The sequence below is a fragment of the Solanum lycopersicum genome, chromosome 9 (genome assembly GCF_036512215.1).
Source record: "Solanum lycopersicum chromosome 9, SLM_r2.1".
Classification (NCBI taxonomy): domain Eukaryota; kingdom Viridiplantae; phylum Streptophyta; class Magnoliopsida; order Solanales; family Solanaceae; genus Solanum; species Solanum lycopersicum.
In genome coordinates, this window is record NC_090808.1 from 6,678,746 (window position 1) to 6,705,805 (window position 27,060).

General features: G+C 31.3%; 3 protein-coding genes, 2 long non-coding RNA genes and 1 other non-coding gene across 6 annotated transcripts; all 6 read right to left on the reverse strand.

Annotated features, from left to right (window-relative positions):
• Positions 1–632: 632 nt before the first annotated feature.
• LOC101249570 (protein yippee-like) lies at positions 633–5,586 on the reverse strand. Its single transcript, XM_004246279.5, has 6 exons — positions 5,401–5,586; positions 5,175–5,293; positions 1,712–1,755; positions 1,283–1,391; positions 1,129–1,184; positions 633–957 (listed from the first exon to the last, which is right to left on the reverse strand). Exons 2-6 carry the CDS (start codon positions 5,268–5,270, stop codon positions 873–875), a joined length of 390 nt encoding a protein of 129 aa, XP_004246327.1. The 5' UTR covers positions 5,271–5,293; positions 5,401–5,586; the 3' UTR covers positions 633–872.
• A 2,635-nt stretch (positions 5,587–8,221) lies between these two features.
• Positions 8,222–9,377, reverse strand: LOC138338205 (uncharacterized). The gene is made up of 2 exons (XR_011211631.1): positions 8,899–9,377; positions 8,222–8,754 (listed from the first exon to the last, which is right to left on the reverse strand). It is a non-coding gene; the product is annotated as an uncharacterized lncRNA (long non-coding RNA).
• A 1,689-nt stretch (positions 9,378–11,066) lies between these two features.
• On the reverse strand, positions 11,067–14,130 carry LOC101249291 (uncharacterized). The gene is made up of 5 exons (XM_004246278.5): positions 13,943–14,130; positions 13,130–13,319; positions 12,971–13,043; positions 11,948–12,110; positions 11,067–11,320 (listed from the first exon to the last, which is right to left on the reverse strand). The coding sequence occupies exons 2-5, from the start codon at positions 13,293–13,295 to the stop codon at positions 11,216–11,218; spliced, it is 507 nt and encodes a 168-aa protein (XP_004246326.1). The 5' UTR covers positions 13,296–13,319; positions 13,943–14,130; the 3' UTR covers positions 11,067–11,215.
• Positions 14,131–14,953: 823 nt separating this feature from the next.
• On the reverse strand, positions 14,954–17,014 carry LOC101249002 (chlorophyll a-b binding protein CP29.1, chloroplastic). The gene is made up of 2 exons (XM_004246277.5): positions 16,214–17,014; positions 14,954–15,450 (listed from the first exon to the last, which is right to left on the reverse strand). The coding sequence occupies exons 1-2, from the start codon at positions 16,703–16,705 to the stop codon at positions 15,085–15,087; spliced, it is 858 nt and encodes a 285-aa protein (XP_004246325.1). The 5' UTR covers positions 16,706–17,014; the 3' UTR covers positions 14,954–15,084.
• A 377-nt stretch (positions 17,015–17,391) lies between these two features.
• Positions 17,392–17,463, reverse strand: TRNAM-CAU (transfer RNA methionine (anticodon CAU)). The gene has a single exon. It is a non-coding gene; the product is annotated as a tRNA-Met (tRNA).
• An 869-nt stretch (positions 17,464–18,332) lies between these two features.
• LOC101248703 (uncharacterized) lies at positions 18,333–20,127 on the reverse strand. Its single transcript, XR_011211632.1, has 2 exons — positions 19,766–20,127; positions 18,333–18,816 (listed from the first exon to the last, which is right to left on the reverse strand). It is a non-coding gene; the product is annotated as an uncharacterized lncRNA (long non-coding RNA).
• Between the last annotated feature and the right edge of the window lie 6,933 nt (positions 20,128–27,060).

A 27,060-nucleotide genomic window follows, 5' to 3' on the forward strand; every position in this document is an offset into this window, starting at 1 on the left:
GGGGTGATTTGAGATAGAGCGTAGGGTTTCAAGGTAATAATACTTGTAGTACGAGTGGTGACTAAGTGGGTCGAAGTCCTAATTTTATCCCCAAGTCCATGTTTCTTTGATTTTTTGCATTAATGTTTATGTGGTGGATTCAAATCGATCGATGATGCCCTATCAATACGTGATGTATAGTTTAGTTGCAGGATGAGTATGTTACTTGGACAAACACAAAGACAAACTCCAACAACTTCTACTTTTTTTTAAAAAAAAAATTATAGTGGAAGTTGTGTCGTATTTCCTTTCATAGTTTGTACTCTCTTAGAAGTTGTTATACTTATTTAGGCTAGTTCTTAGAATGTAATACTTAACAAAAATACATTGTTTTAACTAATTTTGAGTATTTCTTTAGGGTGTTTAGTTTATATTTTCTTCAGGTTCACATTTATGTTTAAAATTAGGGTCTCCTATTTTAATGTTAAAATAGGTGTCAGCCGACTCGATGGTTTGGATTGTGATACCTATAGGCAAAAAAATAATCTAATTAGACAACTGTCACTTACAATTAAGTACATATCAGTGGATCATAATAAGCTTTAGTATGCAGGAACAGCTAAATACAAGTGATCAATTTACAGATTCTGTCGTTGAGGAATTAGGGGAAAATATAAGATATGAACAGTATTGGCCAAATATCAGATTTCGTCAAAAAGACTACAAGAGCAATTTCAGACCATAGAGACTAAAAGTAATTCGAAAATGATCCTGCAAAACTTGTCTATATATAAGCTACTTGCATCTGTACTAAAAGCAATTACAAATTGGAAGTTGAGAGGATGTACAGTTGTAATAGATCTTTGATTCTAAATGACAATGAATGGTGAAGCTCAAGGTTCATCTGTATCACTTCCTCCGAGTTGAGCATCTTCAAGTATTGAATAGTTGCTTCCATCTGGACCCAAGATCTTAAACCTAGAACAAAAAAAAAAAAACACAATTAGGTAATTTGAACATTATTTGGTTGAAAGTTGTTAAGAAGTATTTGGATGATCAGGTTGTGTTCACGACTCAGTATTGTGTGCGTTCAAACGTCTTGATACATGATCAGACACCAAATGTAAGATGAAAGTAACACTAAAATACCTCTCAAGGATGAACTTCCCTTCCTTGTACTTTTGGTCTCTCTCTTGCGCAGCTTCCTGAAATTATTCAGTTGATATTGGTATAACATATCATAGGATACATAAAAAGTCGAAGACTATTGCAGAGTCATGAAATAGTGAATAGGAGACTTTACATATTTCCACCCCACAATAGAGCCACATCCCACACAGAATATGTCAACAACAGTGTGCATTCCAGTTATCATCATCCGCTCTTCTTTCTCTCCAAGAGTAACATTCACACTGCAAAGCCAGCAAAGGAGTAGAACATAATAACACTCTTGCAAGTGGAAAGCATGTTATAGGATACAGTGACTAGGCACGTTTTCTGAGTTCCCGCAATACATAATTCTAGATATGAGTTTGGCTTTCTATTAGAGAGAGGATAAGACATTCTAATACTTCAAACATTCAAGCAAAATCCCAGCAGAAAGAAGTATTTATACAAATTTATAGGAATTTAGTTTCCCATATTTAATCTCAACCTTCAAGGGCCCCCCTGCAATAGCGTTAATAGAGTTGGGAAAATCCATCTGAAATTGTAGTTTATATTGAACACTTACACTTTATCAAAGAGGTAAGCCCTCCCATGCTTGCACTGAAATGCCTGGATAAAAGAGTGAAAGGGCGAATTAGGATACATGCCTGAGGTTGTAAACAGATAATACACGCCAGAAAGAATTACAATACAATCCAGCCAGTTTCCGAATAGTAGCATGAAGACAACATATACCAGAATCCAGCAATAGTACCACTCACAACAATTATAGATCATAAATCAGAATACATGAATGGTACCATTTAGGAATAATTCACTATGTAATCTAATATGTAACAACAAGAAGCAGTTAACCAACCTTGGCTCACCACGCATATAGTCAACTCCTCTCAGGCTGAGTGGTAATGCTTTTATATGAAATAGCAGATTGCTCTACTTATAATACAGAGAAAAAGAAAAAGAGAAAGAGGTTGGTATGTGTAATGAAGGATATTCAGTCTCATTGGACAGATATACTGCATAAGGTCATATTTCATTTATCATGTATACTGTAGTAAAGATTTAACTTTTAACAACAGATTTCCAGATTTTGATCCTTTATTTAGTCATTACATCTTGTACACATCAGTCAGAGATTTGCATTGGCAGGCTACTATGGTACATCTGAAGAAGTTTCTAATAGCAAGAATACAACAACATATGTAGTGAAATCCCATGAGTGGAATATGGGGAGAGTAGAGTAAACGTGCACCTTACCACTACCTCGTGGAAGTAGAGAGGCTGTTTCTAAAAGACCCCCGGCTCAAGTGCAGTAAAAGTACAAGTTAAAAAAAGAAGAAAACTTAGCAACTAATAAGGAACACAATGCATAGCCTACAAGAAAGGAATAATAACAACAATAAAATAATATGATTACCAAAAAAATAAAAAACAACTGATGGCGGTAGATATCAAAAGCAAAAACTGCTAGAATACGGCTAGTAGTGCGACAAACACCAACAAGTCTAAACCCTCGAAAGGCAAGACAACACTCCACTGCCTACTGCCTACTAACCTTCTACCCTAATATGCAACCTCCACACCCTCCAATCTACGGTCATGTACTAGGTAATCTGAAATTGCGCCATGATCTTAGATATGTTGGACATACTACAACAAGCACCCAAAATCCTATTCAAACCAATTTTTTTAAGGATACAGAACAAGGAAAGAATCATATAGCAGTACTATAAAAAATATTCTCTAACAATTAGTAACAAACTGAAAAGTCCAGATCACAACCCCCATAGTACAAACTATGCCTTAGTGTTTTCTAGACAAAAAAACACAGTAAGATATTAACTGTCAATTTATAGTCTAACAGAAAAAATAGTTATTTATAGGAAGCAATAATCTACAGCAAACTTATGTCAGACAACCTAATGTAGGAGACAACAAATCTTCAGCAGGCCTCATTAATCATGTCCATTCCGGATATTATCAAGCCCAACATATCCCAACAGACTAACTAAACTCAGAGCCAGAATTTCAATCATTGAAAGCTTTAGTTTCAAACTCCAGAGAAAAACATTATAACAAGACTTCAGTTCAAATTTGACAGCACAAAACAGACTTCATATTGGTTACCCAGCTTCCTCTTAGATAGTTTGCATCTTCCATAATGCTTGTTCTAAATAAAAGAAATCCAGCTGAATATAATTTTTTTTCCATATATCAACTCAAAGTGAAAGAAAGGTATACAAATAGCATGCACATTACAAATTTTTGGAATTCAAAAGTAAAATGCATCCAATCCATCTAATATGGATGTACAATACTTGTGTGGGCATAGAATTGAAGTTATTAATTGGACTTCGCAGTATAGTAGAGAAAGATATCAGCTTGGTAGAGAAAACATCACTCAAATTTAATGTTAGAGCAGGTAAATGAATTTGAATGATGAAAATTGTAACCTTTCAACAACAATTGCAAAGTTGTGTAGACTGTAGAATAATATTATTAGATGGTCTCAAACAATTTGGACATAACAAAAGAAATACCATGTAAATTTGAACAGCAGGGATAACCTACTAGGATTAAGACAATTAATATCCACACAAAGTTGAGGTAATTTGGACAGCAGGGATAACCTACTAGGATTAAGACAATTAATATCCACACAAAGTTGAGGTAATTTGGACAGCAGGGATAACCTACTAGGATTAAGACAATTAATACCCACACTAAGTTGAGATAAGGTACAGAAACGTTAGTACGATAAAGGATTTGGTAAAAACACATAATAAAAGATCAGGAGGCACAAAGTACACAATTTCAAACACCAAATGGATGGTGGAGAAACCAGAAAGACGGATGATCATTTCTCCACAAAGCTGACACCTATGCCAAAAGACAAAAATTAAGACCCTTGTATATGTACACTATAGATATTTTGCCACTAGCAAGCAAATTGAGACAACAATTTAATGAACCACCTGTAAAGGTACTTAGACGGAATACTCCCTTTCAAAACTAGACTGAAGGATATTTCAGAAGACAGGGAATAAAAGAGTTAATGAACCTGCAGGCAAGAAACATCACTGCATAGTTGAAAAATTATGACATTCCTTTCACTAAAAAGCAAATAAACTTTTCCAGACGGAACATAACCTTGAGAAGGAATTAGTCCAATCTTGCACCATCCTCAACCAGCTAGTTAGAGCTCAAGGCACTAGGATGCAATAACAGTGGGAGCAGGAAGATACAGCAGACAGGTGAACTAAAGAAGTATTCAAGCACTCCCGAAAAAATGAATGCTACTATAAGGACATGGATGAGTGCAACAATTATAACTGCTCCCCGCACTCTAAGACACCTAAATATCTCAGAAGTTCATGAACTAAGTCCTAAATGACTTCTGTTTCACACCCCCTGCCACCATATAATCCACAGGTTAAACGAACAAGAGCACCTGCTACTCATCAATCTTAACCATGTTGAGCTACCATTTTTCCCCAGTCCACACCCTGTGACCTGTTTAGATACTGAGAGTTCCAAGGAGGGAAGACATACTAATTTAAAGAATTAACTTCTTTCTCCATTCGCAACCAAGTTTCATGCAGCTACATTAGGCCTTGTACAACATGTTAGTTAGTCAAAAACCCGAATAAAGAGGACAATTCCTTCTAGCAGAAAAGTAACCATTCAACTATCACATATAAACCAACCAAATGTTGCAAAAATGAAAAACTCCACCTATGCACAAAGTATAGTACTACAGCCCAACAAAATATTTATCAATGACCAAAAAATATGAACTTTCTACTTATAATCAAATCAATTTAAAAAAACAAGGATTGAAATAGTCGATCCCAACTAATTTAGGTATTTAGACTTGATGCCTAACTCCACTACTGAAGCCTATCATATTCATATTACATATAACATAAACAACAACAACAACAGCATATCAAATAAAATTAAGTTCGCGAGTGCCGCAAATCAAAGTAGTTATATCGGACATGAATAAAAAAGATAAAAAGCAATACCTTAGAAATAATGTGATCAGCAAGAACCAAATGAGTTTTACAGTACTTGCAACTGTAGAAGTTTCCTTCAAGAGTGATAACAAAAAGTCTACCCATCTTCTTCGATCAAACTAAAACCCCTTTAAAAAAAAACAAAGTTAGTGTTAGCAAAATCAAGAAAAACCCAAAAATTGATCAAAATAAGAGTAACCCATTGCAGAAAAACACACAAAATTTATAGTATTACCTTTTGCAGCAGAGAAAAAGTAATCGACCAGAAGAATTAAGCCAAGTGTTATGCATATATTTATATCTGCCAAAAAAAAAAAAAAAAAACTTTTCATAAAACCCAATAGGAATTAAACTCTTTTTTTTTCTTTTTCTGTGCAATTTATTATCTGGCCCCTCGTCGTTTCATATTAAATCGAGACCTAAGGGGTAATTATTATTCTTTCGGTTTAAATTTTTTTTAAAAAATCAAATAATATGAATTTTGATGGAATGTATTTTATATCATAAAAGTATTTGAAACTTATATTATTTTTAATATAATTTTGAATATTTAATTTTTTTAGTTTTAAAATATTAAATTTATATAATTTAATTTAGCTTTAAAAATTAGATTAATTTTCGAAAATCGATACGTAAAAAATAAAATGAATAACTAATTTAGTGTACACATTCGGCACGTGCTCTTACATCAATCAATACTATGACTTTAAATTGATTATATTTAAAGCTAAATAATGGCGGAAAATATGAATGTGGAGTGCAAATAAATACACTTAATCATATACAAACAAATTCATAAACAAACAAATACATGCACATTGATCATATTTTTTAGTCCTTTGCATGTAATTTTTAAAAACAAAAGGACTGCTTATGCAACATTAACAGAAAAAATAATATTTTACCAAAAAGAAAAAACCAACAAATTAACAATTCTAGCCTCCTTAATATTATGCTCATATGAGGTTTTTTACATAAATCAACAGAAAAATAAATATGAAAGATAGAATTTAAATTACTTTTGAACTATTCGAAATAAATTATTGATATCTTCTGTTACTTTTTGGAATAAAAAAAATTCCTATAGTTATCTCAAGATATTATAAATATCCTTAAAACTACAAAAAATTTCAAACTACATATTATATAAAATAATATAGCTACACTATATTTTATTTATATTTTATGGATGTATTTAATTAATAAATAGCAAAATACAATTCACACCCATAAAATTTTTTATTTCCCACTTTTCACGCTTTTTCTTATTTATTTCCACTATTTCAGCCTTCTTTCATTATCTCTAATTCAAATTCTTTATCCCCAAATCAATTCTGTTATTCCTAAATCAATTTCATCTTTTAGTATGGTCCATAAAATCACAGACTTTTTGTCTATCAAATCCTCACAATCAATGAATTTGCTTAATTTTCGGTGGTTAATTATTGTTGAATTTTAACAAGTATCTTCTAATCCCCATTTTTTTTCTTTTTTTTCTTTAAAGGTTTTATATAATTTTACGTTATGACATATTATTTTTTTTCCTTCTATTCTAATTTTGCCTTCATTTCTCTTAAAGGTAATAAGGTTGAAGTTGGAGGTTGTATTTAATATTGCTATGTCGGAATCAATACCTTCTATTGTATTTGAATACCTTTACACTTTCCAAATTAGAATGTGAAGGATATACCTTTCAAATTAGTATATTGTGGCACACATATAACTATTAAATATTTATAGTGTGGCATACAATTACACTTTGAATAACTTCTATTGTTTTTGAATATCTTTACATTTTTGAATACCTTCTAGTGTATTTAGAGTTATGTTGTCATTTTGTTTTCTAAAGATGACTGTAGTAAGATGTAGTCATATGAATGTAGTGTAAGTTAAACAAGTAAGTTTATGTGGACTGTGGCGGATGTAGCTTCAAAACTAATATAACGTGGCATATGAATAACCACTGAATATTTACAGCGTGACATACCGTTACACTTTGAATATCTTCTACTGTATCTGAATATCTTTACATTTTTGAATACCTTCTAGTGTATTTAGAGTTATGTTGTCACTTTGTTTTCTGAAGATGACTGATGCAAATGTTGTCGTTCTCTTAATATACTTTTTTTTAAAAAATATCCTATTTACCAAGTAATGTATTCCTATCAGGGGTTGTGGGATATATTTGATAGCATTTGCAGAGTATCGAAGTGAGGGTGAAGGTATTCCAGCTCAATACCTGATTCTAAGTTACATCGCATCAGATACGACACACTATTATGGGAATATGCAACGAAGAGGATGAAAGAAGGGGTTGTTAGCAAGAATGAGGCACCACAATACTCAGGCCACCCACAAAAATCGATAATAGTCAACTTGTTAGGATTGATTAGTTTCTTGACCTAGTTAGTTTTGAACTTTTATCTTATGGTTAAAACTAATATTATTATTTTTTTGTCAAAATTTATCAACTCTTCTATTTATATATGATCATGTTGCTTTACTTTTTTGATAGCTACTTTGTTAAATTTTTTATTGGGAATATGGCATATAATGGTAGGAAGAGATGGATGCATATATGTATAAACACTTGGATATCTACTTTTGATAATTAATCTGTTTAGCTGTATGTATTTTTTTTATCAACATATTCAATAGTATGAATGTATGCTAGAGTCCTTTTTATGTCAAAATATACGAAAGTATTACTATATTTATTTATTGTCAATTATTACTTAAAGAAATTTGAATACTTACATTTTTAATAATGATAAATATATGATAAATGTTGATAAGAATTACACTATTATATGTTTTTAAAGTGATCTTTATCAAACACCAAAGTAATATGTAAGCGTAAACATATTTTTGTAGGTTGTGTGTTATATTAATCAAAGTACATGCTTTATATATGTATTCATCAACATATTATCAAGTATATCTATATTCACATATTATTACTAGTTTGAGTGTGTCAATACATATTAATAATATCAAATGAGTAGATGACATTCAAGTTAATTTATAATTTAAGAAGAAAACAGAAAAACATATATTTTAAAAGGCAAATAAGAAATTTTTATTCATTTATTCGGCATAATGATAATTAAGTACAAGAAGACTTCAATAGTGGGATGTATCAGGTCCTATGTATTCCGTGTTGGAGTTTGACATGAACTGCCTATTATGACCACGTTGTCCACATATACCACAAGAACTCGTACTCTTCCTTTAACTTAATTGACTAAATGACTTCTCCCGTTGCTTCTTTGGCCTTCCCGGAGGTCGCTTATATTTTGATGGCAACACAACTTTAGTAGCAATGTGTTCATGTAAATATATTACATTTACTTTAAAAGAGGATATACAGGCACTTTATATGCTTAGAATATTATTTCTGGCTTGTAGAAGTTTGAACAATATTCATGTGGAAGAATGTTTTTTTTGTACAACACCCTCCTAACGCATGTGCGCATGATATTCCGTCAACTTGAAACCTGTTGCAACTGCAAGTCTTCTTTTCCAAACATATAATATAGGTCTTTCCTTCATCACTTATGAAATAAATGTAATCACTTGACGGGATAACCTAGAGTCAAAATTTTATTTCATTTATACATTCTATATGAAAGTATACATACATCAAATACTTAAATGAATGAATACATAATCAATTGAATACGAGAAATATTATTTTTCTCACAAAAAAATAAGCTTTCATTAATATACATACCGTCATAAATTAGAATACGAAGCGTATTCCTTCAACACTATCCTGTCAATGCTATATTCTACATAGCAATCTTTACTCCATTTTCTGAAATGTCGGGTCAAAACTGTGATGGTAACCATTGAATTGTATTTTTCTTAGGCATCAATAGAAGAAGAAAGAGCAAACATAATTTTTATTTTTAAATAGATAAGAATCCTAAAACGTAGTGGTCAGTTATATACTTAAAGTACCAAATTAGTGGATTTAAGGGCCGAGAAAAAACCTTGTCAGTTACATTAACTAATTTACCTTATTTAATAAAAAATAATTATAATATATTATTGTATTAAAAACACAACATATATATGGATATAGCCATTTTATAACGTGTAGCTATTATTTTTAAATTTGATACTATAGCTATTTCAATCTAATAATACTAAAAATAGCTATTTATGTAAGTAACACTATCCTTAAAACTAATCGCTCAAATTTTTAATGATATAACAAGTTAAGTATATTGAATATTTTAAATTAATTCAAGTTATTTTAATTTATGACATAAGTATGTATGTCATTAAGTTGATGACTAATGTGCATACATCATAAACTTAATCACCAAGTATTAATTTCCTTTGCCTCCACATATAAATTTCCTTTGTCTCCGAGTAATGTTTTTCTCTTCTCCAAGTTTCAAAGCCTAAACTTTCATACATGTAAGTTGATGAAGTCTTGAGGAAATGTAACTAAGTGAAGCAGTAAGACTAAGCCAATTTTCAAACATTCTCTTTGACTTGCTTATTCTGTCCCTAATTACTTGTTTATTTTTAAATTGATATACCTATTAAGAAAATAATTATTAATATAGTGAATTTATAATTTTACCTTTATTAATTATGAAATGAAAAATAAAAATTAAAAATTTTCAACAAGTTCTATCTTTTTCGAAAGTAATTAATTAAGGTTATACTAGGTAGAAATATTTTGTCCTTTCTTGATTTGTCAAAATGAATAAGTAATTAGGAACAATTAAAAAAGAAAAATGGACAAATAATTAGAGGTAGAGGGAATAGTGTTTATTATTTTATGTGATTCATGTATCCTCTAATTACTTAGAGAAGACTTGTTTTAATAATGGAAAAATAGTTCACATTATTGAAATAATTTCTTAGGACATTATTATATTTGACCCAACAATTAATTTAGTAAGAATCTTAGTTGACACTGCGTAGATGAAATTAATGGCCCCATAGTAGAGCTAAAACTATCCATTCTTTTAGGATACCTAGCATTTATGTTATAGTCTATATCAAATATAATAAGAAATATATAGTAAAATAATAATTTTAAAAAACCATGAAAGTATGAATTTAAAATTATAGTCTACATATTTGTTCTTTTCATTTAATTTTAGGATCATATTCATCATCGTACTCCAAAACAAAATGATATGTATCCCTACGGAGTTAAATTTCATATCTTTCAATATATTTATCTTTACTGCACTAAATCTTCATTTTCCACCTTAATTTATGTGGAGCTTACATGACATTTTTCGTTTCTGATAATTATATTTACTAATTCACTTAAACTCTTTTAACCCACCTGTCCAATCCACTCAAAAATTTCATTTTTCTTTCATGGTGGATAGTGGATACAATTTCACTACTCAAATATCGTCTAAATTAAAACCCAATTTAGTGGTAGGTTCTCAAGAAACATAATAATCTAAAAGTGAAATGTATTTACATTCTCCATACTTAAAAACTAACATACTTTAACTTATATAAACTGATGTTAAAAATAATTTCACAATATAAATTTTACTTTAACAAGATATTCATCAGTTATTGGGATAAACCCTTTCTAATTTTGGCTGGTGAGGTTAATTAGTGATTATGGACTAGATTTTAATATTTTAGGATAAGCCTATTTATAAGCAGTTTTAATAGTTCAAATTGAAGTAGCAAAAATACAAAAAGTGCAGCAGTTTTTCATCTCTTTTGCACTGTTTCTTGTTTACTTTCTCATTTGATTTTTTCAATTGTGGCTGTTTAATTAGATAAATCAAATAATTCTCTAAAAATAATAGGCCGTTTCTGAAAGACCCTCTGTACAAGTGCAAACAAATCCATGTACAAAGGAGACAGTGACGAGAATATAGCAAATAACAAGGTAACAGTGCAAAGTCATGCCCAAAAGGAGCTGCAAACAACAATACAATAATGTGATAGTCGAAAGTTGAAACATTTGATTCTGTATAAAGAACAATGATTATGCAGGCTATAATACAATTGAAATCAATCAAATTGAAATCTATGATATACTCAAAATACAATTAGAAAGGTGTTAGGCTCTTTGGTGTCATTCGATCAACTTTACCAACCCGGTGAGGAGGCCACACAACATGGGTAACCCTTCCACGAACCAAACCAAGAGGGATCTGAAAAAGAAAGTTTTTTCAAGTCAATCAAACTAATCAACTGAGCTAGACGAAAGCTGATTACAAACACAGAATAAGCTCACACTAACATTCTCATTCTCAGAACTCCATTCGTTCTCTCCTTTCTTACGCACCACATAAGATATAGCATTGACAGGGTATAATCTATGTTTTACTTTAGGATATGTAATGAGCAAGTAACTTTTGGACAAAACAAGTCCAAAAGATCAATTTATTCATATGCAAAGGTAGGGATCCTAAGTTTTCATCCAAGAAGCTGTATTTTCGCTGGACACATAATCTTAAGACACACTTACTAAGCGATTCATCAAAAGTAGAATGAACATAAATATAAATCACCAACTCTTCACACAAACGGGAAGTTTAACACTTCATACTAGGATGTCCAAAAGTTAAATTCACAAGTGAGTAGGAGGCAGGGTCAAATATTGCAGCATTTAGCAATTTATCCCAATATGATTGCCAATTCTATTGATCTTGTATGTCAACTACATTAGCTAAAGCGTCTTAACGTAACCTTGTATTAACTTTACAAAGAATATTGGATTCTTTCTATGTTAAATTCCTCTTCATTAGCAAGAGAATATGGAGTATTATGTAACGTACAGGGCCAAAGGATCTTGAGTCCAAGCTCCACGCCTGATTGTCACCTTCAACCCAACAATGTCCTTCAGGGATCACTACTGCATCATAAGGGGGGGTACTGACCAAGTCACCTGATAAGGCTGTTATTCTCTTTATATTTTTCTCTTTATGATTAGTTGGAGAGCTGAAATGAAGGCCAATCACAAATCAAACAATAGTGCAAAAGATGGTTAAAGAAAATTAGAATATATTTAATTTCCAATTAACAATAAAAACATTAACTTATTTATAAACTGGCATCTGCTCTAACTCAGAAACAACATAAGGAGGTGTCCACATGGACTATAATATTGAATTCTGCTGGCACAATTTATCGAAGACCGCTTGAATTATAGAATACAACATCTAAGAAGTATAATATCAGATGACCTGATACTTAGGCTTTACCACTAGTTGAAAAACAAATATCTGACATGTCGCTGCTTAGAGAGGACTTCGAGAGGGCCGTATAAGGATGGGAAGGGCCAAAATATCGAACAAAAGCTGATCACTGACAAAAAGATTGTTTTCCAGGTCAAACAGGATCTGAAATCCAGCACAAGTTACCAGTGCTCATCAACTGAGTGGAAGCAGGAAATCTTGATTGATATATTAATTTTTACACCAAGAACATAACATTCAAAGAAGAACAATATGTGTTAGACAAACATATTTGTAATTCATACATATTTGTAAGGTCCGAAAGTCTAACAATTAAACTTGACTAACCACCTATAATAACATCCACAAGTAACTTAAGTCATACTCCAACCAGGTTCGTAAATGATATCTTGTGGGGACTCTCTAAAACAGCTGCCACACCCGTGTCGGATCCTCTAAAAATGCACTACTTTTGGAGGATCAGACCCGCACTCATTGACTCTTTCGGAGAGTTCGAGCAGCAACATAGAGTGAATCAACAAAATCTTTAAATAAGATGTAGACCAGTCAAGCGGTTACTAGAGTCAACAAAAAAAAAGCTTGGGGTAGCTTGTCAAGAGTTACCTGAAGACAACCACATCGCCGAGGGAAAACTTGTATTTTTCTAGGCAAAACTTCTCCACTACAACAAAGTCACCTGCACCATAATGACTAGCTGATAGTTTCATCCATGCACCAGCACGAAACTTTAAGAACATAAAAGAGAGAAAAAAGAGTAGTTACGAGTCAAGGATCTCATAGAACTGTCATCAAGTGGATTAAATGTAGGAGACATTGAAATGCCACCAACAGGAACAATACTAGCATAACGATCTGAGATGGTAAGGCCTATGAGCCCAAAGGTGAAGTAATTCTTAGTTAAATTCCAGATGAAATTCACAGTTCCCATATTCCGCCTAAATCATCTGCCACACTGTTCAAACCCAAGAAGAGATTTTAAAAAATCAGCAAAGATGTCTTTCCAAAGTAAGCATGTAATCAATCCTATTTCAAAATATGCAGTGCTTTAACAGTGTGAAAGACTTCAATCAACTTCTCATCAATCCCAAACTAGTCAAGATGAACCCCTATATCCATTCAGTCTGTTTAGGCCCATGTTATCCCACCCCACAATAACAGCAATGTAGCAACTGCAATTTAATTTTGGTCCAACAGAAAGGAGCATGTATTATCTGGCACCATCTGTGATGTATCTTAGTATGAATCTAGCGCTAATTAATCACTAGGAATTGAGCAAACCCATCAATATTTTTTCTAGAAAAAGTTAAATCCACAGCTATTAACAGAAGTTAGACTTTTCTTATTATTATTTCTTCCTGAAAGGCAATAACTTTTACAACTAGCTCCTACCCAATCCTCTAATAGACGCTTGCTGAATAACAAATACAATCAGAATAACTGAGCATCAGCTATATAACTCATCTTTATGCTCCCTGCTCTATTTAAGTTAAGTCTTTCTACAACTAATATTGCAAACATATCATAATAACTTCACTGTTGCATGAATCAACTAAATTGAGGGGAAGTGAGACATACAGATGATATAGAGACGCTGGAGAAGAGAGAAAGAAACAAAAATCGACGAAAGCTCCGGCAGCCGATGGTGGCTATCACTGATGAAGAATGATGGTAGAAGGATAGACCGATCTGGGCCTATTATGGACTCTAAATGGGCCTGCCAAAGTTTGCTGGGCTTGTGTCAACAAGCATATCAACTAACACAATCTCTACATTAAAGTATAAAGAGAAAAAATAAAGTTAAAAGACAAACAATTCAAACAGTTACTTTTTACTACCATATGTATTTGTATATATATTTTGACGAATAATACATATACAAACATGCTAATTATATAAACCCGTAGTCAGCTCACGTAATTAATGTAAAATGCTAGTTGTGAGTGATAACATAATTTTCCCTAAAGAAAATGTATATATAATTTTGGGTTTTTTGGTTAATTGATTCTTTTAGCTGAAAATCGAAAAACTGAAGTATTGAAATATGAAATCGAAAGCGAACGAAATAACGTCAAAATCATCATTCGGTAAAAAATTTCGATATTATACCCCGTCCTAGCAATAGTGTATAGTTAGTGTGCATTTCTTATAACTTTTGGCTATTCTTCTTTTTATGTAAATAAAACATAGTTATATTTATTGGGAAACTAATTACTTTATTATATACATTTGAAACTTTTCTTTTTTAAATTTTGTAAACAAATATTGCTTTGAATTTCGATAAGATAATGCAACTAGCAAAAATGTTTGAACATTTTCATGATTGACGTAATTTTTATACTTGATGATTGGGAATACTAGTATTAACGATAATTAGTAAGTAAAGTACTGTGCAAGAAAACTAGTCATACAAACTGTTACAGTTCCTTCCTTTTTTTGTGCAGATTCTATTGACCAACTTGTTACACCTACCATATCAGTTCTCATAGTTAGGTACACTGCTACATTTAAGAAAATTGAGATTGTCGAATCTCCAAATGTGCATCTTCAATATCAATAATGCAAAATTGAATATTTGAAGTAAAGATATTGAATGATAAAATAAAACGACAAGTCTGATATAGGCTTCTCCTTGAAGTGTCAAATTAATGTTACATTTTTTTACAAGATGAAGATTTAATATAATATACGTAAAAACCATCCTCATGCATGTTGCTTAATTAAGAGAAGAATCCGAAGGTGTCGAAAATGGTAGTGTGAAGCGGGTCACTCAAGTGGGTAGCCCAGTTGTTAAGTGGGCCTTTTCCAGTAGCAGCAGCTTGGACAGCAAAGCCCAAGAACGCAACCATGGCGAGCCGAGCATGCTTGATCTCAGCGAGTTGAAGGGTGGCTTTTTTCTCCGGGTCAGCAGCAAGGCCCAATGGATCGAAGAATGATCCACCTGGGTAAAGCCTTTTTTCTGGGTCAAGCTCGGCGTTCCTTTGAAATTCGATGTATCCAATGACAAGAACCTCAATCCAGATCAATGTTGTAATGGAGAATGGGAGTGGTTGCCCTAAGTAGGATGATCCCTCAACCAACTCAACCTATGCAAAATCGTTTCACAAATTAGATGTTCCTTTTATAGAAACTTATTCTTACTCGATATTTATATTTAATTAAATTTAGCTAGCTAAATATATACATATGTTCTCACCTTATTATACCATACACCTTATTGTTTAGTTATGTTTCCCAAATAGCTATTAATATGGAATTGTAATAAATTCACAATATTTGAAACAAGCTAGGCAATCATAGACAACGAGCTTGACTCAAAAGGCAAAACTTTTATTTTCGTTAGCAAGAAATTTTAAATTTGAAACCTCAAACATGGAAGTTCTAAGCTCAAACTACTGGGCCACCCCGAAGGATCAAGACATTCTCTTTTAAAACATATTTGTCAAAAAAATATTTTATTTCATTACGATAAAAAATTTAAGTTTCGACAAATAAAAAGTATACATGAAAAGGAAGTAAAACAACAAAATTGACATGAGGAAACGACAAAATACGAAACATGCTTACATTAGGTGTTCTAACTTTTATTTGGAAATATTAATTAAATTATACTTAAGAAACGATTACTTAATACAAACACTCTATTTAAAAACAAAAACTACTAAATTTATCAAAATCATACCAAACTTCTAACACCATCCCTTAATCCAAGATTTTGAATGAATGATACGCAATATGACTAAAGTATATATGTGCATTAACATGGAATTAGGTACTAGTAATTTATAGAGAATTTATTTTAAGAGGCATACAATAAAATTACGAATATCACATAAATTGAAACAGTACCTTTCCGGCATCTTGCCATGTAATACCAGTGAGCCACTCAACAGTGAGTGCACCAAGAGTAGCCAACATAGCCCATCTTCCATGGATCAATTCACATTCTCTGAACCTCTGTAGTCCAAAAACCTCACTGTAAGGCTGAAACGGAGTTGATTTCACATCAGCAACTTCAGTTCTCGTTCCAATAATGTCACCAGCCAAATTCTTCGCCAAATTCTGGTCCAGCGAATCCAAATCAAATTGCAAATACTCCGCCGGTTTCCCCAAACCGAACGGATCGAATCCGTAGTCACCTACAAGGCTTCCGTCTAGATACTCCGGTGCCTTAGCTCCTGGATACCACAACGGTCTGTCCGGAATTTGCTTCTTCGCAGCCTTTTTCGGTGCGGCTTTTTTCTGTCCGAATCCGAATCGGGCTTGGACTCTACCGGAGCCGGAGTGGATTTCCGGTAGCCGTGTTCCGATGAACGAGGATGTAGCTGCGGCGGTGGCCATGGTGGAGCTAGATTAGGGTTATGGAAACTCGATCGGCGAATTGGATGTGATGGAAATGGAGAGACTATAGTTGGTTATATTGGTGCAGAAGGTACTGATTTTTGATATATGGAAGACAGAATTTTGAGCGTCGGATGAGAAGATGAATTGATCTAACGGTTGAAAATACACAAGGCCTTATCTAATTCTTATCATAGCTGATTTTCAGGGGTGTGTTTGAAGGACACGTAGGATTTGAAGTCTTGTGGTTGACATGTAACGTTAAAGATTAGAGTTGAGTGAGAATATCTTGTATTTTTTGGGACCATGCATATAATAATGAAATAAAAGTAATAGGATTGGTGGGCTTCTTATTTTCATCTTACTAACATTGATTTCATCCGGTTTAAACGAACTCAATAACTTTAACATATGATATATCTCATGTTTTATACTCACTTTTCAAATTTACTTTGTAAATTTCAAATTATGTGAACTTTGACCAACATTTTAATATATTTTTAAAAATCAAAACTTGATATATTATTCACCTAGCTTTTTTGAATTTAAAAAATATAATTAAGTTGATCAAAATGATTTTTTAAAAATATATGATCAAAAGTGCAGTTAACAAAAAAATATGTTTGCTTATTTGGTGACAACATTTTTTTAAAAAATTAAGTGGGATTTGGAAGCTTGCTTCTGAATATCAGAGCCAGGTTTCGATCCTGGGACCTGTGGGTTATGGGCCCACCACGCTTCCGCTGCGCCACTCTGATGTTGTTGCTGTAACATCCCATCATAATTTATATACCATTATCATTTTAAATCTTCCAACTAATTTAATTTTTATTCTTGTAAAAATTACGAATGCGACTTCTAATTATCATATAATGTAAAAGAAATATATCAAAAAAACATGAAAACATAAACTACACATTCAGCTAAAAGCTCAATCAATTATGATTTCGCTCCCCTAATCTTATTACAACTTATTTTTTTCTCAAAAATATTCTTTCAATAACTTATTTACGTAAAATCAAAACGTGATGTCCCGTTTCAACGTTAGGAACCCAACCTATCAATAATTTGAGACTTTTTTTTTAATCGAGAATTCGTCAATAATCCATCTTTTGAACTAATTTACAACCTTCTAATTAATTTCGATGAATAATGGATCTGTTCCTTTACACTTCTCGCTCCTTTACACTTCTCCATTTAAATACAGAGCTTCACTTTGTATGATGTGAAGTTTGCACATACAAGCTAAGCCACAAATCCTCCACGTTTTACCACTCGAACTAGGCCTTAGGGGCTAATTTGAGTCTTTGAGGCATAATATGGCAACATAGTGGACAATTAATTAGGGGCTAATTTGAGTCTTTGAGGCATAATATGGCAACATAGTGGACAAGTAAATGTAAATCCAAATCATAATAGACAATCAAAGAGAAGATGATAATGAAATTAAAATTAAAAATAAGTTGATTATTTAAAAGTGAAGTCGGATTATTTGATTATGAACTTTACACATGTTCTTATATCTAAATGAAGGCAAATTTAAATGTCTAAGTTATAAAAATTAAAACTATTTCTAGTAGTACGAGAATATATTTGATACTCTTTCATAAAAAAATAAAATAAAATATTAGGAGGAGGCGAATATGAACTTCATATCCATGTCTTATTACACAACACAAAGGTTACATGAGAAAGACACAACCAACATAAAATCACCAAAGATAAAAGCCAAATAATCATTAAAGTACACAACCAACATATGAATTATTATTTTTACCATACAAACATAGCATGGAGTATTTATGTAAAGCTCACATGCAATATATATGAGATCCCATCAATTAATCAATTGACATGGTGATCATCAATAGCTTTGGTCATACCAATAATGAAGTCCAGCAAATTTACTAGTTCAGGAACATTCTCATTTGGCCTTTCATACTCTATTGTCCAACTTACTAAATCGATTTCGTCTTTTGTTTCGATATGAAGAGTTGCCTTAAAATTATCATATTTATTCACTAGATCTCCTTCAAATTCTTTGAATGTGATCACCTTTTTTTCATGATCTACGGTTTCAATTATTTGCTTGGAGATCTTCTTTGCTCCTTCTGTCTTACAAAAACAAGAGTTATTCCCACATTTCATCATGTGTAATCACAAGAGTTCTTCAGAACAGAAGAAGTTGGAAATGAGTAACCAAATAGAGTTGCAATGTTGGTACAAAAGGAAAAATGTTTTATTATTTTTAGAAAAGTCAGTGGTTTGTATTTATTTTTTTTGTATATGGTATGCAAGTAAAATATATATATTTTAAAATTTTTTGTGTATATCTAAGACAATTATGAGGATGGGATATGAGGGTGGGAAGGGCAGGGGTTGGGGGTTGGGATTGGAAATTTTTTTTCTTACTAAAAGGAAAACACAAATTCTTTCATATTTGGCTTGCCTTTTACTCGTAGGAAAGGTTTATGACTCAATTATAACAATAACAATAACAATAATAATAATAGGAAAAATCCTTTTAGCTAGAAAATATGGCCAAAATAACATTTTACTTAATAAATATTACCTTTTTGAACATTTTTACCATTTTCACTTTAATATATTTTAACTAAAAAAAAAGAAAAAAAAATAGTTTAAATTGAAAAAATATTATAGATTTTTTAAATTTTCTAGCCAAATTCTTGTCAAATTTTTCTGGTCATTTAGCATAATAATAATAATATTTAATTGTTAATTGGAGCAAGGTAAGTAAATATGACACTATGATACAGGAAAATTTTAATATGTATGGAAAGCAAAGATCCAGCTAAGATTTGAAGTAAATATGTTTTGAGTATGTTATCATACCCACTACTTTGTCTTAGTTATTGGATTCACACTTAAATATCCATACATATTTAATGAAATTCCTAACACAAGTACATGATCTAATCAATAGGTACTAGATTTGTTCGAATCGGTTGCTAATATTCTCCCTTCGTCCCTAGCGGAAATTTTCGACCCCTTTTTAAAGAAAAGTATTTTTGTTAAGAAATTTTTAAATATTCAACTTACCAAGGGTATATGTCCAACAAATTTTAGTTCCAACGATTCCAAAGGCACCCTCAAGAAGCTCACAACCTTGTACATGCAAAGGGCACATAGTAGAGACATGGTGTGGTTTATTTGTAAATGCATCATGAAACACATCCTTATTAGCCTTCATTTCTATCTTAGCACACAACACAGACTTAAGACCCATTTTACTAAAGATATGAAAATAAAAAGATGTAGTGACACTATAGAAATATTGTGGAGGAGAAGTGTTGATGTCTTACACAATGATTACTCAACAATATATATAGACTAGAGGGGGAAAGGGGAGGTTTCTTAATGGCCAAATACGTAAACAAATCTCTAGACTTGTTGAGTTTTTTCTCTCAGGTACCTCAATTATGTCATTTTCCTATTAAATCATTGAACCAACCATATTTTGTTCCTTTAAAATACTGTTGGTTGATTTTGATTGGTTTTTTATCGTAAATACCTTCAATTGTGTTCGAATTATAATGATTTTGATTGAAGGAATGAAGACAAATCGTGTTAGTCTCATTTATTCTCTAATGTGTTCACATGACTTAAACATTTTCACTATCAATTGGACTAATGTGTTCTGATACGACATATGTATCCTCTATCAATACCCCTCACAAATCTGGTTCCACATCAAATAACGGTGTCTGTTTAAACGAAACAAATTATGAGTAGTTCAATGATTTAAGCTTTTTTAACCTTTTTAAAAATCAAAGATGGCATAACATCCTAATCATGTCCCTTACTACTTTTAACTTTTTCAACAACTACATTTCTTAAAGAAAAGTGACATAAATTTCATTTTTCATGCATTAGTAGCAGTACTAATATTTTCTCTCCGGTCTCATTTTATTTGATTTGACATGGTATATATTTTAAATAAATTTTTTTTTAAAATTTACGGTCTAAAATAATTCTAAAATATTCAAGTGATTGAGATTTTTTTTTATTAAGGGTAAAAAAGAATTTTAAAGTTAAGTTATTTTTAATTATCGTAAAATAGTAATTTTTTTGTAAGGCAAGCCAAAAACAAAAATGTGTCATATCGGTGTCATATATATGCTATGCAATTACACTGTTTCAACCACTTCTAGATGATACAATTTTCTAAAAAGAAATTTTTATAATGCAAAATAAGATCTACGCTTATGCATTAGCTAAAAATAAAATTTTCATTTGAAATAGAGATAAGTGTTAAAAACACACTTAAACTATATTTTTTTATTTAGTTTCATATCTTAACTAATGAAAGTTTGAATTCATACCTGAACTATCATTTTTTAGTTTAAAAAACACACCTCTTTCTTTTATACCACTCTCATCATGGTATGTATAATACACTCTCTTTTATTTTAAAGAATTTCCACATCACACTCCACATTGAAAAAATATTTAACTTTGACAAAATATAAATAAATTATTAGTATTAGTCAAATTAAAAATTAAAAACTTTTTTAAAAAATATTTTCTTAATAAAATAAAATATAAAATATTTTTCTTACCCCACACCATCTTTTAAATTTTTTTATTTTGTTTGAATTTCTTTTATAAAAATATTTTATTTTTTACTTCATCTCCTCCCCCTCCTCAAATACTAATTTAGATATTATTTTATTTTCTTAAAAATATGATTCTACCCATCCCACTTAATCCTCATTATTATATTATTATTTCTTATTTCATTGATATTTTTTCATTTCATAAAACAATTTCTTTCTAAAATATTCACCATATTTGATTCATATTATTTCCTATTATAATCGTTTAATATAAAATTATTTTGTACTATAATTTTTTAAATAATATAAGTTGCTAGTAAATATTATACATTGTACATAATAATGGGTAATACGAATAAAAGTGAAATCATTAATGAAATACAATCAAATAAATATTACATAATTGAAAAAAATTATTTTAAATTATATATAAATGTTCAACTTTCAAGATTACTACAGTACTCCCACAAAAGCTCTAGTAATGCATTACGTAGTTCAAAATGAATTTTTTGTCCTTTATTTTTCTATATTGAGCTAGAAATTGATAATCTTCATGGATTGTCATTTCTACGATCAGAATTGGACCTTCCGACGCATCTTGAATTGATACATTAAGATCAAACTCATCCTTAATTGTATTATTTGTTTAAAAATTTATATGTTTGCATTTTAAATTTTTGTGAATGTTAGTTGTAGTTTATAAAATTTATAGCAAAATTAACATAAATATAATCTTTAAAAAAAATCATATATAGAAAAATTAATTTATCAAAAACTAAAGTTTATACCTAAAATTAATATTATAAAAATATTACATAAAAATAGTTAAATTTACAAGAGATTTAAATAAAACATACAACTATATAATGTTTATTAAAATTTTGTACGATGAATAATATTATAATATTTAAAAAGTTAATTGGTGTGATGAATAGTGTTACACCAAATTTGATGTAACAATATTCATTACACCAAATTTAATGTGAAAATTAGTGTAAGTTGAAGATAAAAACACCAAATTTTACATTGAATATAAAATTTAATGTAAAATTTGGTGTTGAATCAAAGATGTTGTAATTTAAGTCTTTGGAGGCATCATATGGCAACATAGTGGATAAGTAAACGTAAATCCAATTCATTCTAATCAAAGAGAAGATGATAATGAAAAAAAAAATGAATTGACTATTTAAAAGTGAGGTCGGATCATTTGATTTCGAACTTTACACATGTTCTTATATCTATATGAAGGCACATTTAAATGTCAAATTATAAATATCAAAACTATTTCTACAACACAAATTTTACATGAGAAAGACACAACTAACATGAAATCGACACAACCAACATATGGATTATTATTTTTACCATACTCTCAAACAACAAATATTGCATGGGGTTTTTATGTAAAGCTCACATGCAATACATATGAGATCCCATCAATTAATTAATTGACATGGTGATCATCAATAGCGTTGGTCATACCAATAATGAAGTCCAGCAAATTTACTAGTTCAGGGAAATTTTCATTTGGCCTTTCATACTCTATTGTCAACTTACTAAATCGATTTCGTCTTTTGTTTCGATATGAAGAGTTGCCCTTAAAATTATCATATTTATTCACTAGATCTCCTTCAAATTCTTTGAATGTGATCACCTTTTTTTCATGATCTACGACTTCAATTATTTGCTTGGAGATCTTCTTTGCCCCTTCTGCCTTACAAAAACAAGAGTTATTCCCACATTTCATCATGTGTAATCACAAGAGTTCTTAAGAACAGAAGAAGTTGGGAATGAGTAACCAAATAGAGTTGCAATGTTGGTACAAAAGGAAAAATGTTTTATTTTTAGAAAAGTCAGTGGTTTGTATTTATTTTTTTTTGTATATGGTATGCAAGTAAAATATATTTATTTTAAAAATATTTGTGTATATCTAAGACAATTATGAGGATGGGATATGAGGGAGGGAGGGTGGAAAGGGCAGTGGTTGGGGGTTGGAACTGGAATTTTTTTTTTCTTACTAAAAGGAAAATACAAATTCTTTTCATATTTGGCTTGTCCTCTTACTTGTAGGAAAGGTTTATGACTCAATTATAATAAAATAATAATAATAATAGGAAAAATCCTTCTGGCTAGAAAATATGGCCAAAATAACATTTTACTTATATTATATTACCTTTTCAACATTTTCATCATTTTTACTTTAATATATTTTAACTAAAAGATGAAAAAGATTTAGTTTATTTTAAAATTAACAAAATATTATAGATTTTTTTAATTTTCTAGCCAAATTCTAGTCAAATTTTTCTGATGATAATAATAATAATAATAATAATAATAATAATAATAATAATAATAATAATAATAATAATAATAATAATGAAGAAACCTTACCCCAGACCAAGAACCAGGTTCTTGTAAGTTGCTTTTAAGTAAAAACACAAACACTTATTGAATTAAAAACCTTCCTCACTCAAGGAAGGAAAAACCTCGTTTTATTAATTCAACTATAAGATTTTGTGATTACAACTCAATAATCAAAAGTCTTATCTCTACTACTCCCTCGATTGACTCCAATCGATCTCTCCAAAAGGCCAAACCCACCTTTTGTTACACCTCTTACTAACACTCAACCCTACAAAGAGCCAAACCGACCCTTTGTACAACAAACTGTAAATTACAATCAAAACAAAAAACAAGACAAATAGTTCTACACGATAAAACCTTCTCACTCAAGAATGTTTTAAACATTGCAATCCTATCAACCTTGAAGACTTCAATTTGATGAATAATTCTCCCTTGTTCTCTGCGTGAAGTCGTGTTGTTTTCCTCTGCCTCGTGCTCTTCTTATAGAGTTTTTGCCTTGTACAATCCTTGCTGATAAGGCAAGAAAGTTATGTTTAAACAAGAATTCTTTTTTTTAAAGTACAATCCTTATTATACACAACTTCCTTCCTTAATAATATATTTAAGGTTTTCCTTATTTGTATCAACTTACACCTTTAAATATATTATTTTTGGCTTTGACAAATAATTCTATTTTCTTGATTACTTGGCTGACCCATTTTACTCGATCTTGGACTCGAGCTTGGCTTCTTTTGCTGCGTACATTTGCTACTGATTATTTGCGCTTCTTGTCTATCATCAAAAAATGAATTATCATTCTATCATATTCTATCATATTCCCCCTTTTTGATGAAGAAAAGCAAATCTTTCTGTGTGATGCATGCGCAAATACTCTTTCCCCTTTTGACAAATAAAAAAGAATCCAACAGCGGCTAAACAAACCCAATCAACATCCATAGCAACAATATAAGCCCAGCCAGTTGAGCATAATAAGTTTAAACAACTAAGAGAACCAGGTTCAAACAAGATGCTTTTTCAATGTGAAGGTTGACCAGGCTTAGTTGAAGCAGAAGACAGCATATCCAGAACTCTGTCAACTCTTGTATTGTTAGCAAGTTGCTGCTGCACTAACTGATCCTTCAAACTGTGAATTTCAACATTTGAAGTGTCAAGTTCAGCACATAACTTCTGGTTTTCTGACTCAAGAGTGACATACTTTTCTTCAGCTACTTTAAGTTCCCTGAGTAACTGAGCAACATGACCAGATGTACGTGGAGACGCAGTTGCAACCTGCTCCGACTCCATGGGAATGCCACAATCAGCAAGAATAGTTTGAGTAAACATATTTGCACGAGTTAAAATCCTGCCTTCTCCCAATGGTACTTCAAATGCATCAAACACTCTAGTTAACAGATTTCCAAAAACTTCAATTTTTTGTCATCCATCAAAACTACAAACTTCATGTTTTCTCATTCCCCAAGAATTTCCCCCTTTTTGATGATGACAAACTATGCATATGTCTATCCACATTATATAATTTCCCCCTTTTGGCATCATTGAAAATCAATAACCAAAGAACTCGAATAACATTCAATGAGTGCAATATCATTTTTAACTCATAGCCACTTGGGCAACACTTTCAAGTACACTTCTGCTAACAAAATGGTTAGTTAATCTGAGGATATTAGTCATCTTACACTCATACACAATTAAGATCTTCAATGAGAAACGAAATAAACAAATATGTACCAGTTTATGCCCTTAATCAAAAACATATAATATCATGAGTATGAGACATACATAAGCACATCAAAGAGTCAAAAGAGTATAAAATTTGAGGATAAGGATTGGGACAAAGATTATTAAAGTGAGGAAGAAAGGGATGTTTACTGCCATTGATAATTTTTTTTTCCAGTATTCCCATTGTGCACCAGCTTCTTTATTCTGATCAGTTTTCTTAGAATGTGAAATTTCATCAAGAGAAACATGAGATACATCATCACCTTTTTTTTTGGATAGCCTTTTTCTTGATGACAACTTTGATGGAGTACCAACTACTAGTAAGAGATTCATCACATTTTGGTGCATAAAGAGATGTGTTTATCAATAATGAAAGCAAGCAACAATTTATTTCTGTGAGAATTGTTCCCCCTGAGAGATAGACAAGTTATACACTTTGAATGGATGAAATATCAATTTGGAGTTTGTGAACCTGGTTCAGATGTGGGTTGTAAAGCAAGATTCCCCCTAAATTAAAGCATGAGTGACTTCAATACTGAGATTTTCATCATTAGAGCAGTTTGAGATTGAACGATGCTTATTGTCAAAGAGGGTTCTTGGTGATCTTTAAGAAAGTTGAATTTTTGATGATCGACCAGGTTCATTAGTGCTTATGTTTGACCCAAACTCAAGAAATTAATGCATTGAAAAAGGATGGTACATACCTGAGTATTACAGAGAAACCAGGTTCCCCCTTTCTTTTTTTGTGTGTTTCTTCATGATTTACTTAATGGTGTTAGCAAAGAGTAGAGATAACGTCCACAAACTTTCTAAGCATTGTTTGAGATGTGACTTGAGTGTGTACTTGTTACAGTACGAGGTTGAGTTAGCAGATATTCATTGTATAATTACTCAAGCGTAAGATTATTCTTTTACTAACCAATTATTAAAGGAAATCATGATAATGCATCAACTTGTTTCGATAACACCATGCTTTGACTGATTTTTCTCAAGTTCTTCATATTCAAGGCCTTCACAAGAATGTCGCATCATCATATTCTCCCAGATCAAATGAATCTCAAGCTGATTCACAGAGAACCAGCCCTTGTCAATTTTTAATACCTTCCAATGAACAACAAGGACCATGTTCACACAACAAAGTTTCCCCAAAGGTGTGTCTTACTCTTACTGTCTCGATTGCTCTAATATTCATCCAATCTCCAGAACCATAGATAAGTAGTAATTCATGTTGCAGGTGTATCAATGATTGTTAGCTGTGAACCAGGTTCATATGCAGTGTTCCCTAAATTTGCATCATCAAAGATGTTTGATATCATGTCATTTTCTTCAACCTTTTTTTTCATTTTTCTCATCCTTTTCAAGGAATAAACTGCCTCCTTGAAAATCAAAGAGCGAGAGGAAATTTTCTATCATTTTTAGCCCCATTTTGGAGCATGCACTATTCATGTACCAAGTTGGTCTTTTCCCTCTCACCTTCATCTGAAACACTAGTCAAAGATTAGTCTTGGGAACCCAGATTAGATTGGGCCCCTTTATGTGAGTAAAAGGATGAATAAGATTTCTTCTAGCCCATAAAGGCAAATAAGAAAACCTTTCATTTGGAGCATTTTTTTTTCGAACCAGGTTCTTAGCCGTATCAGTCTTTTCCTTTTTGGTGAACTTAACATTTTTCTGAAAAGCCTCAAATAAAGCTTT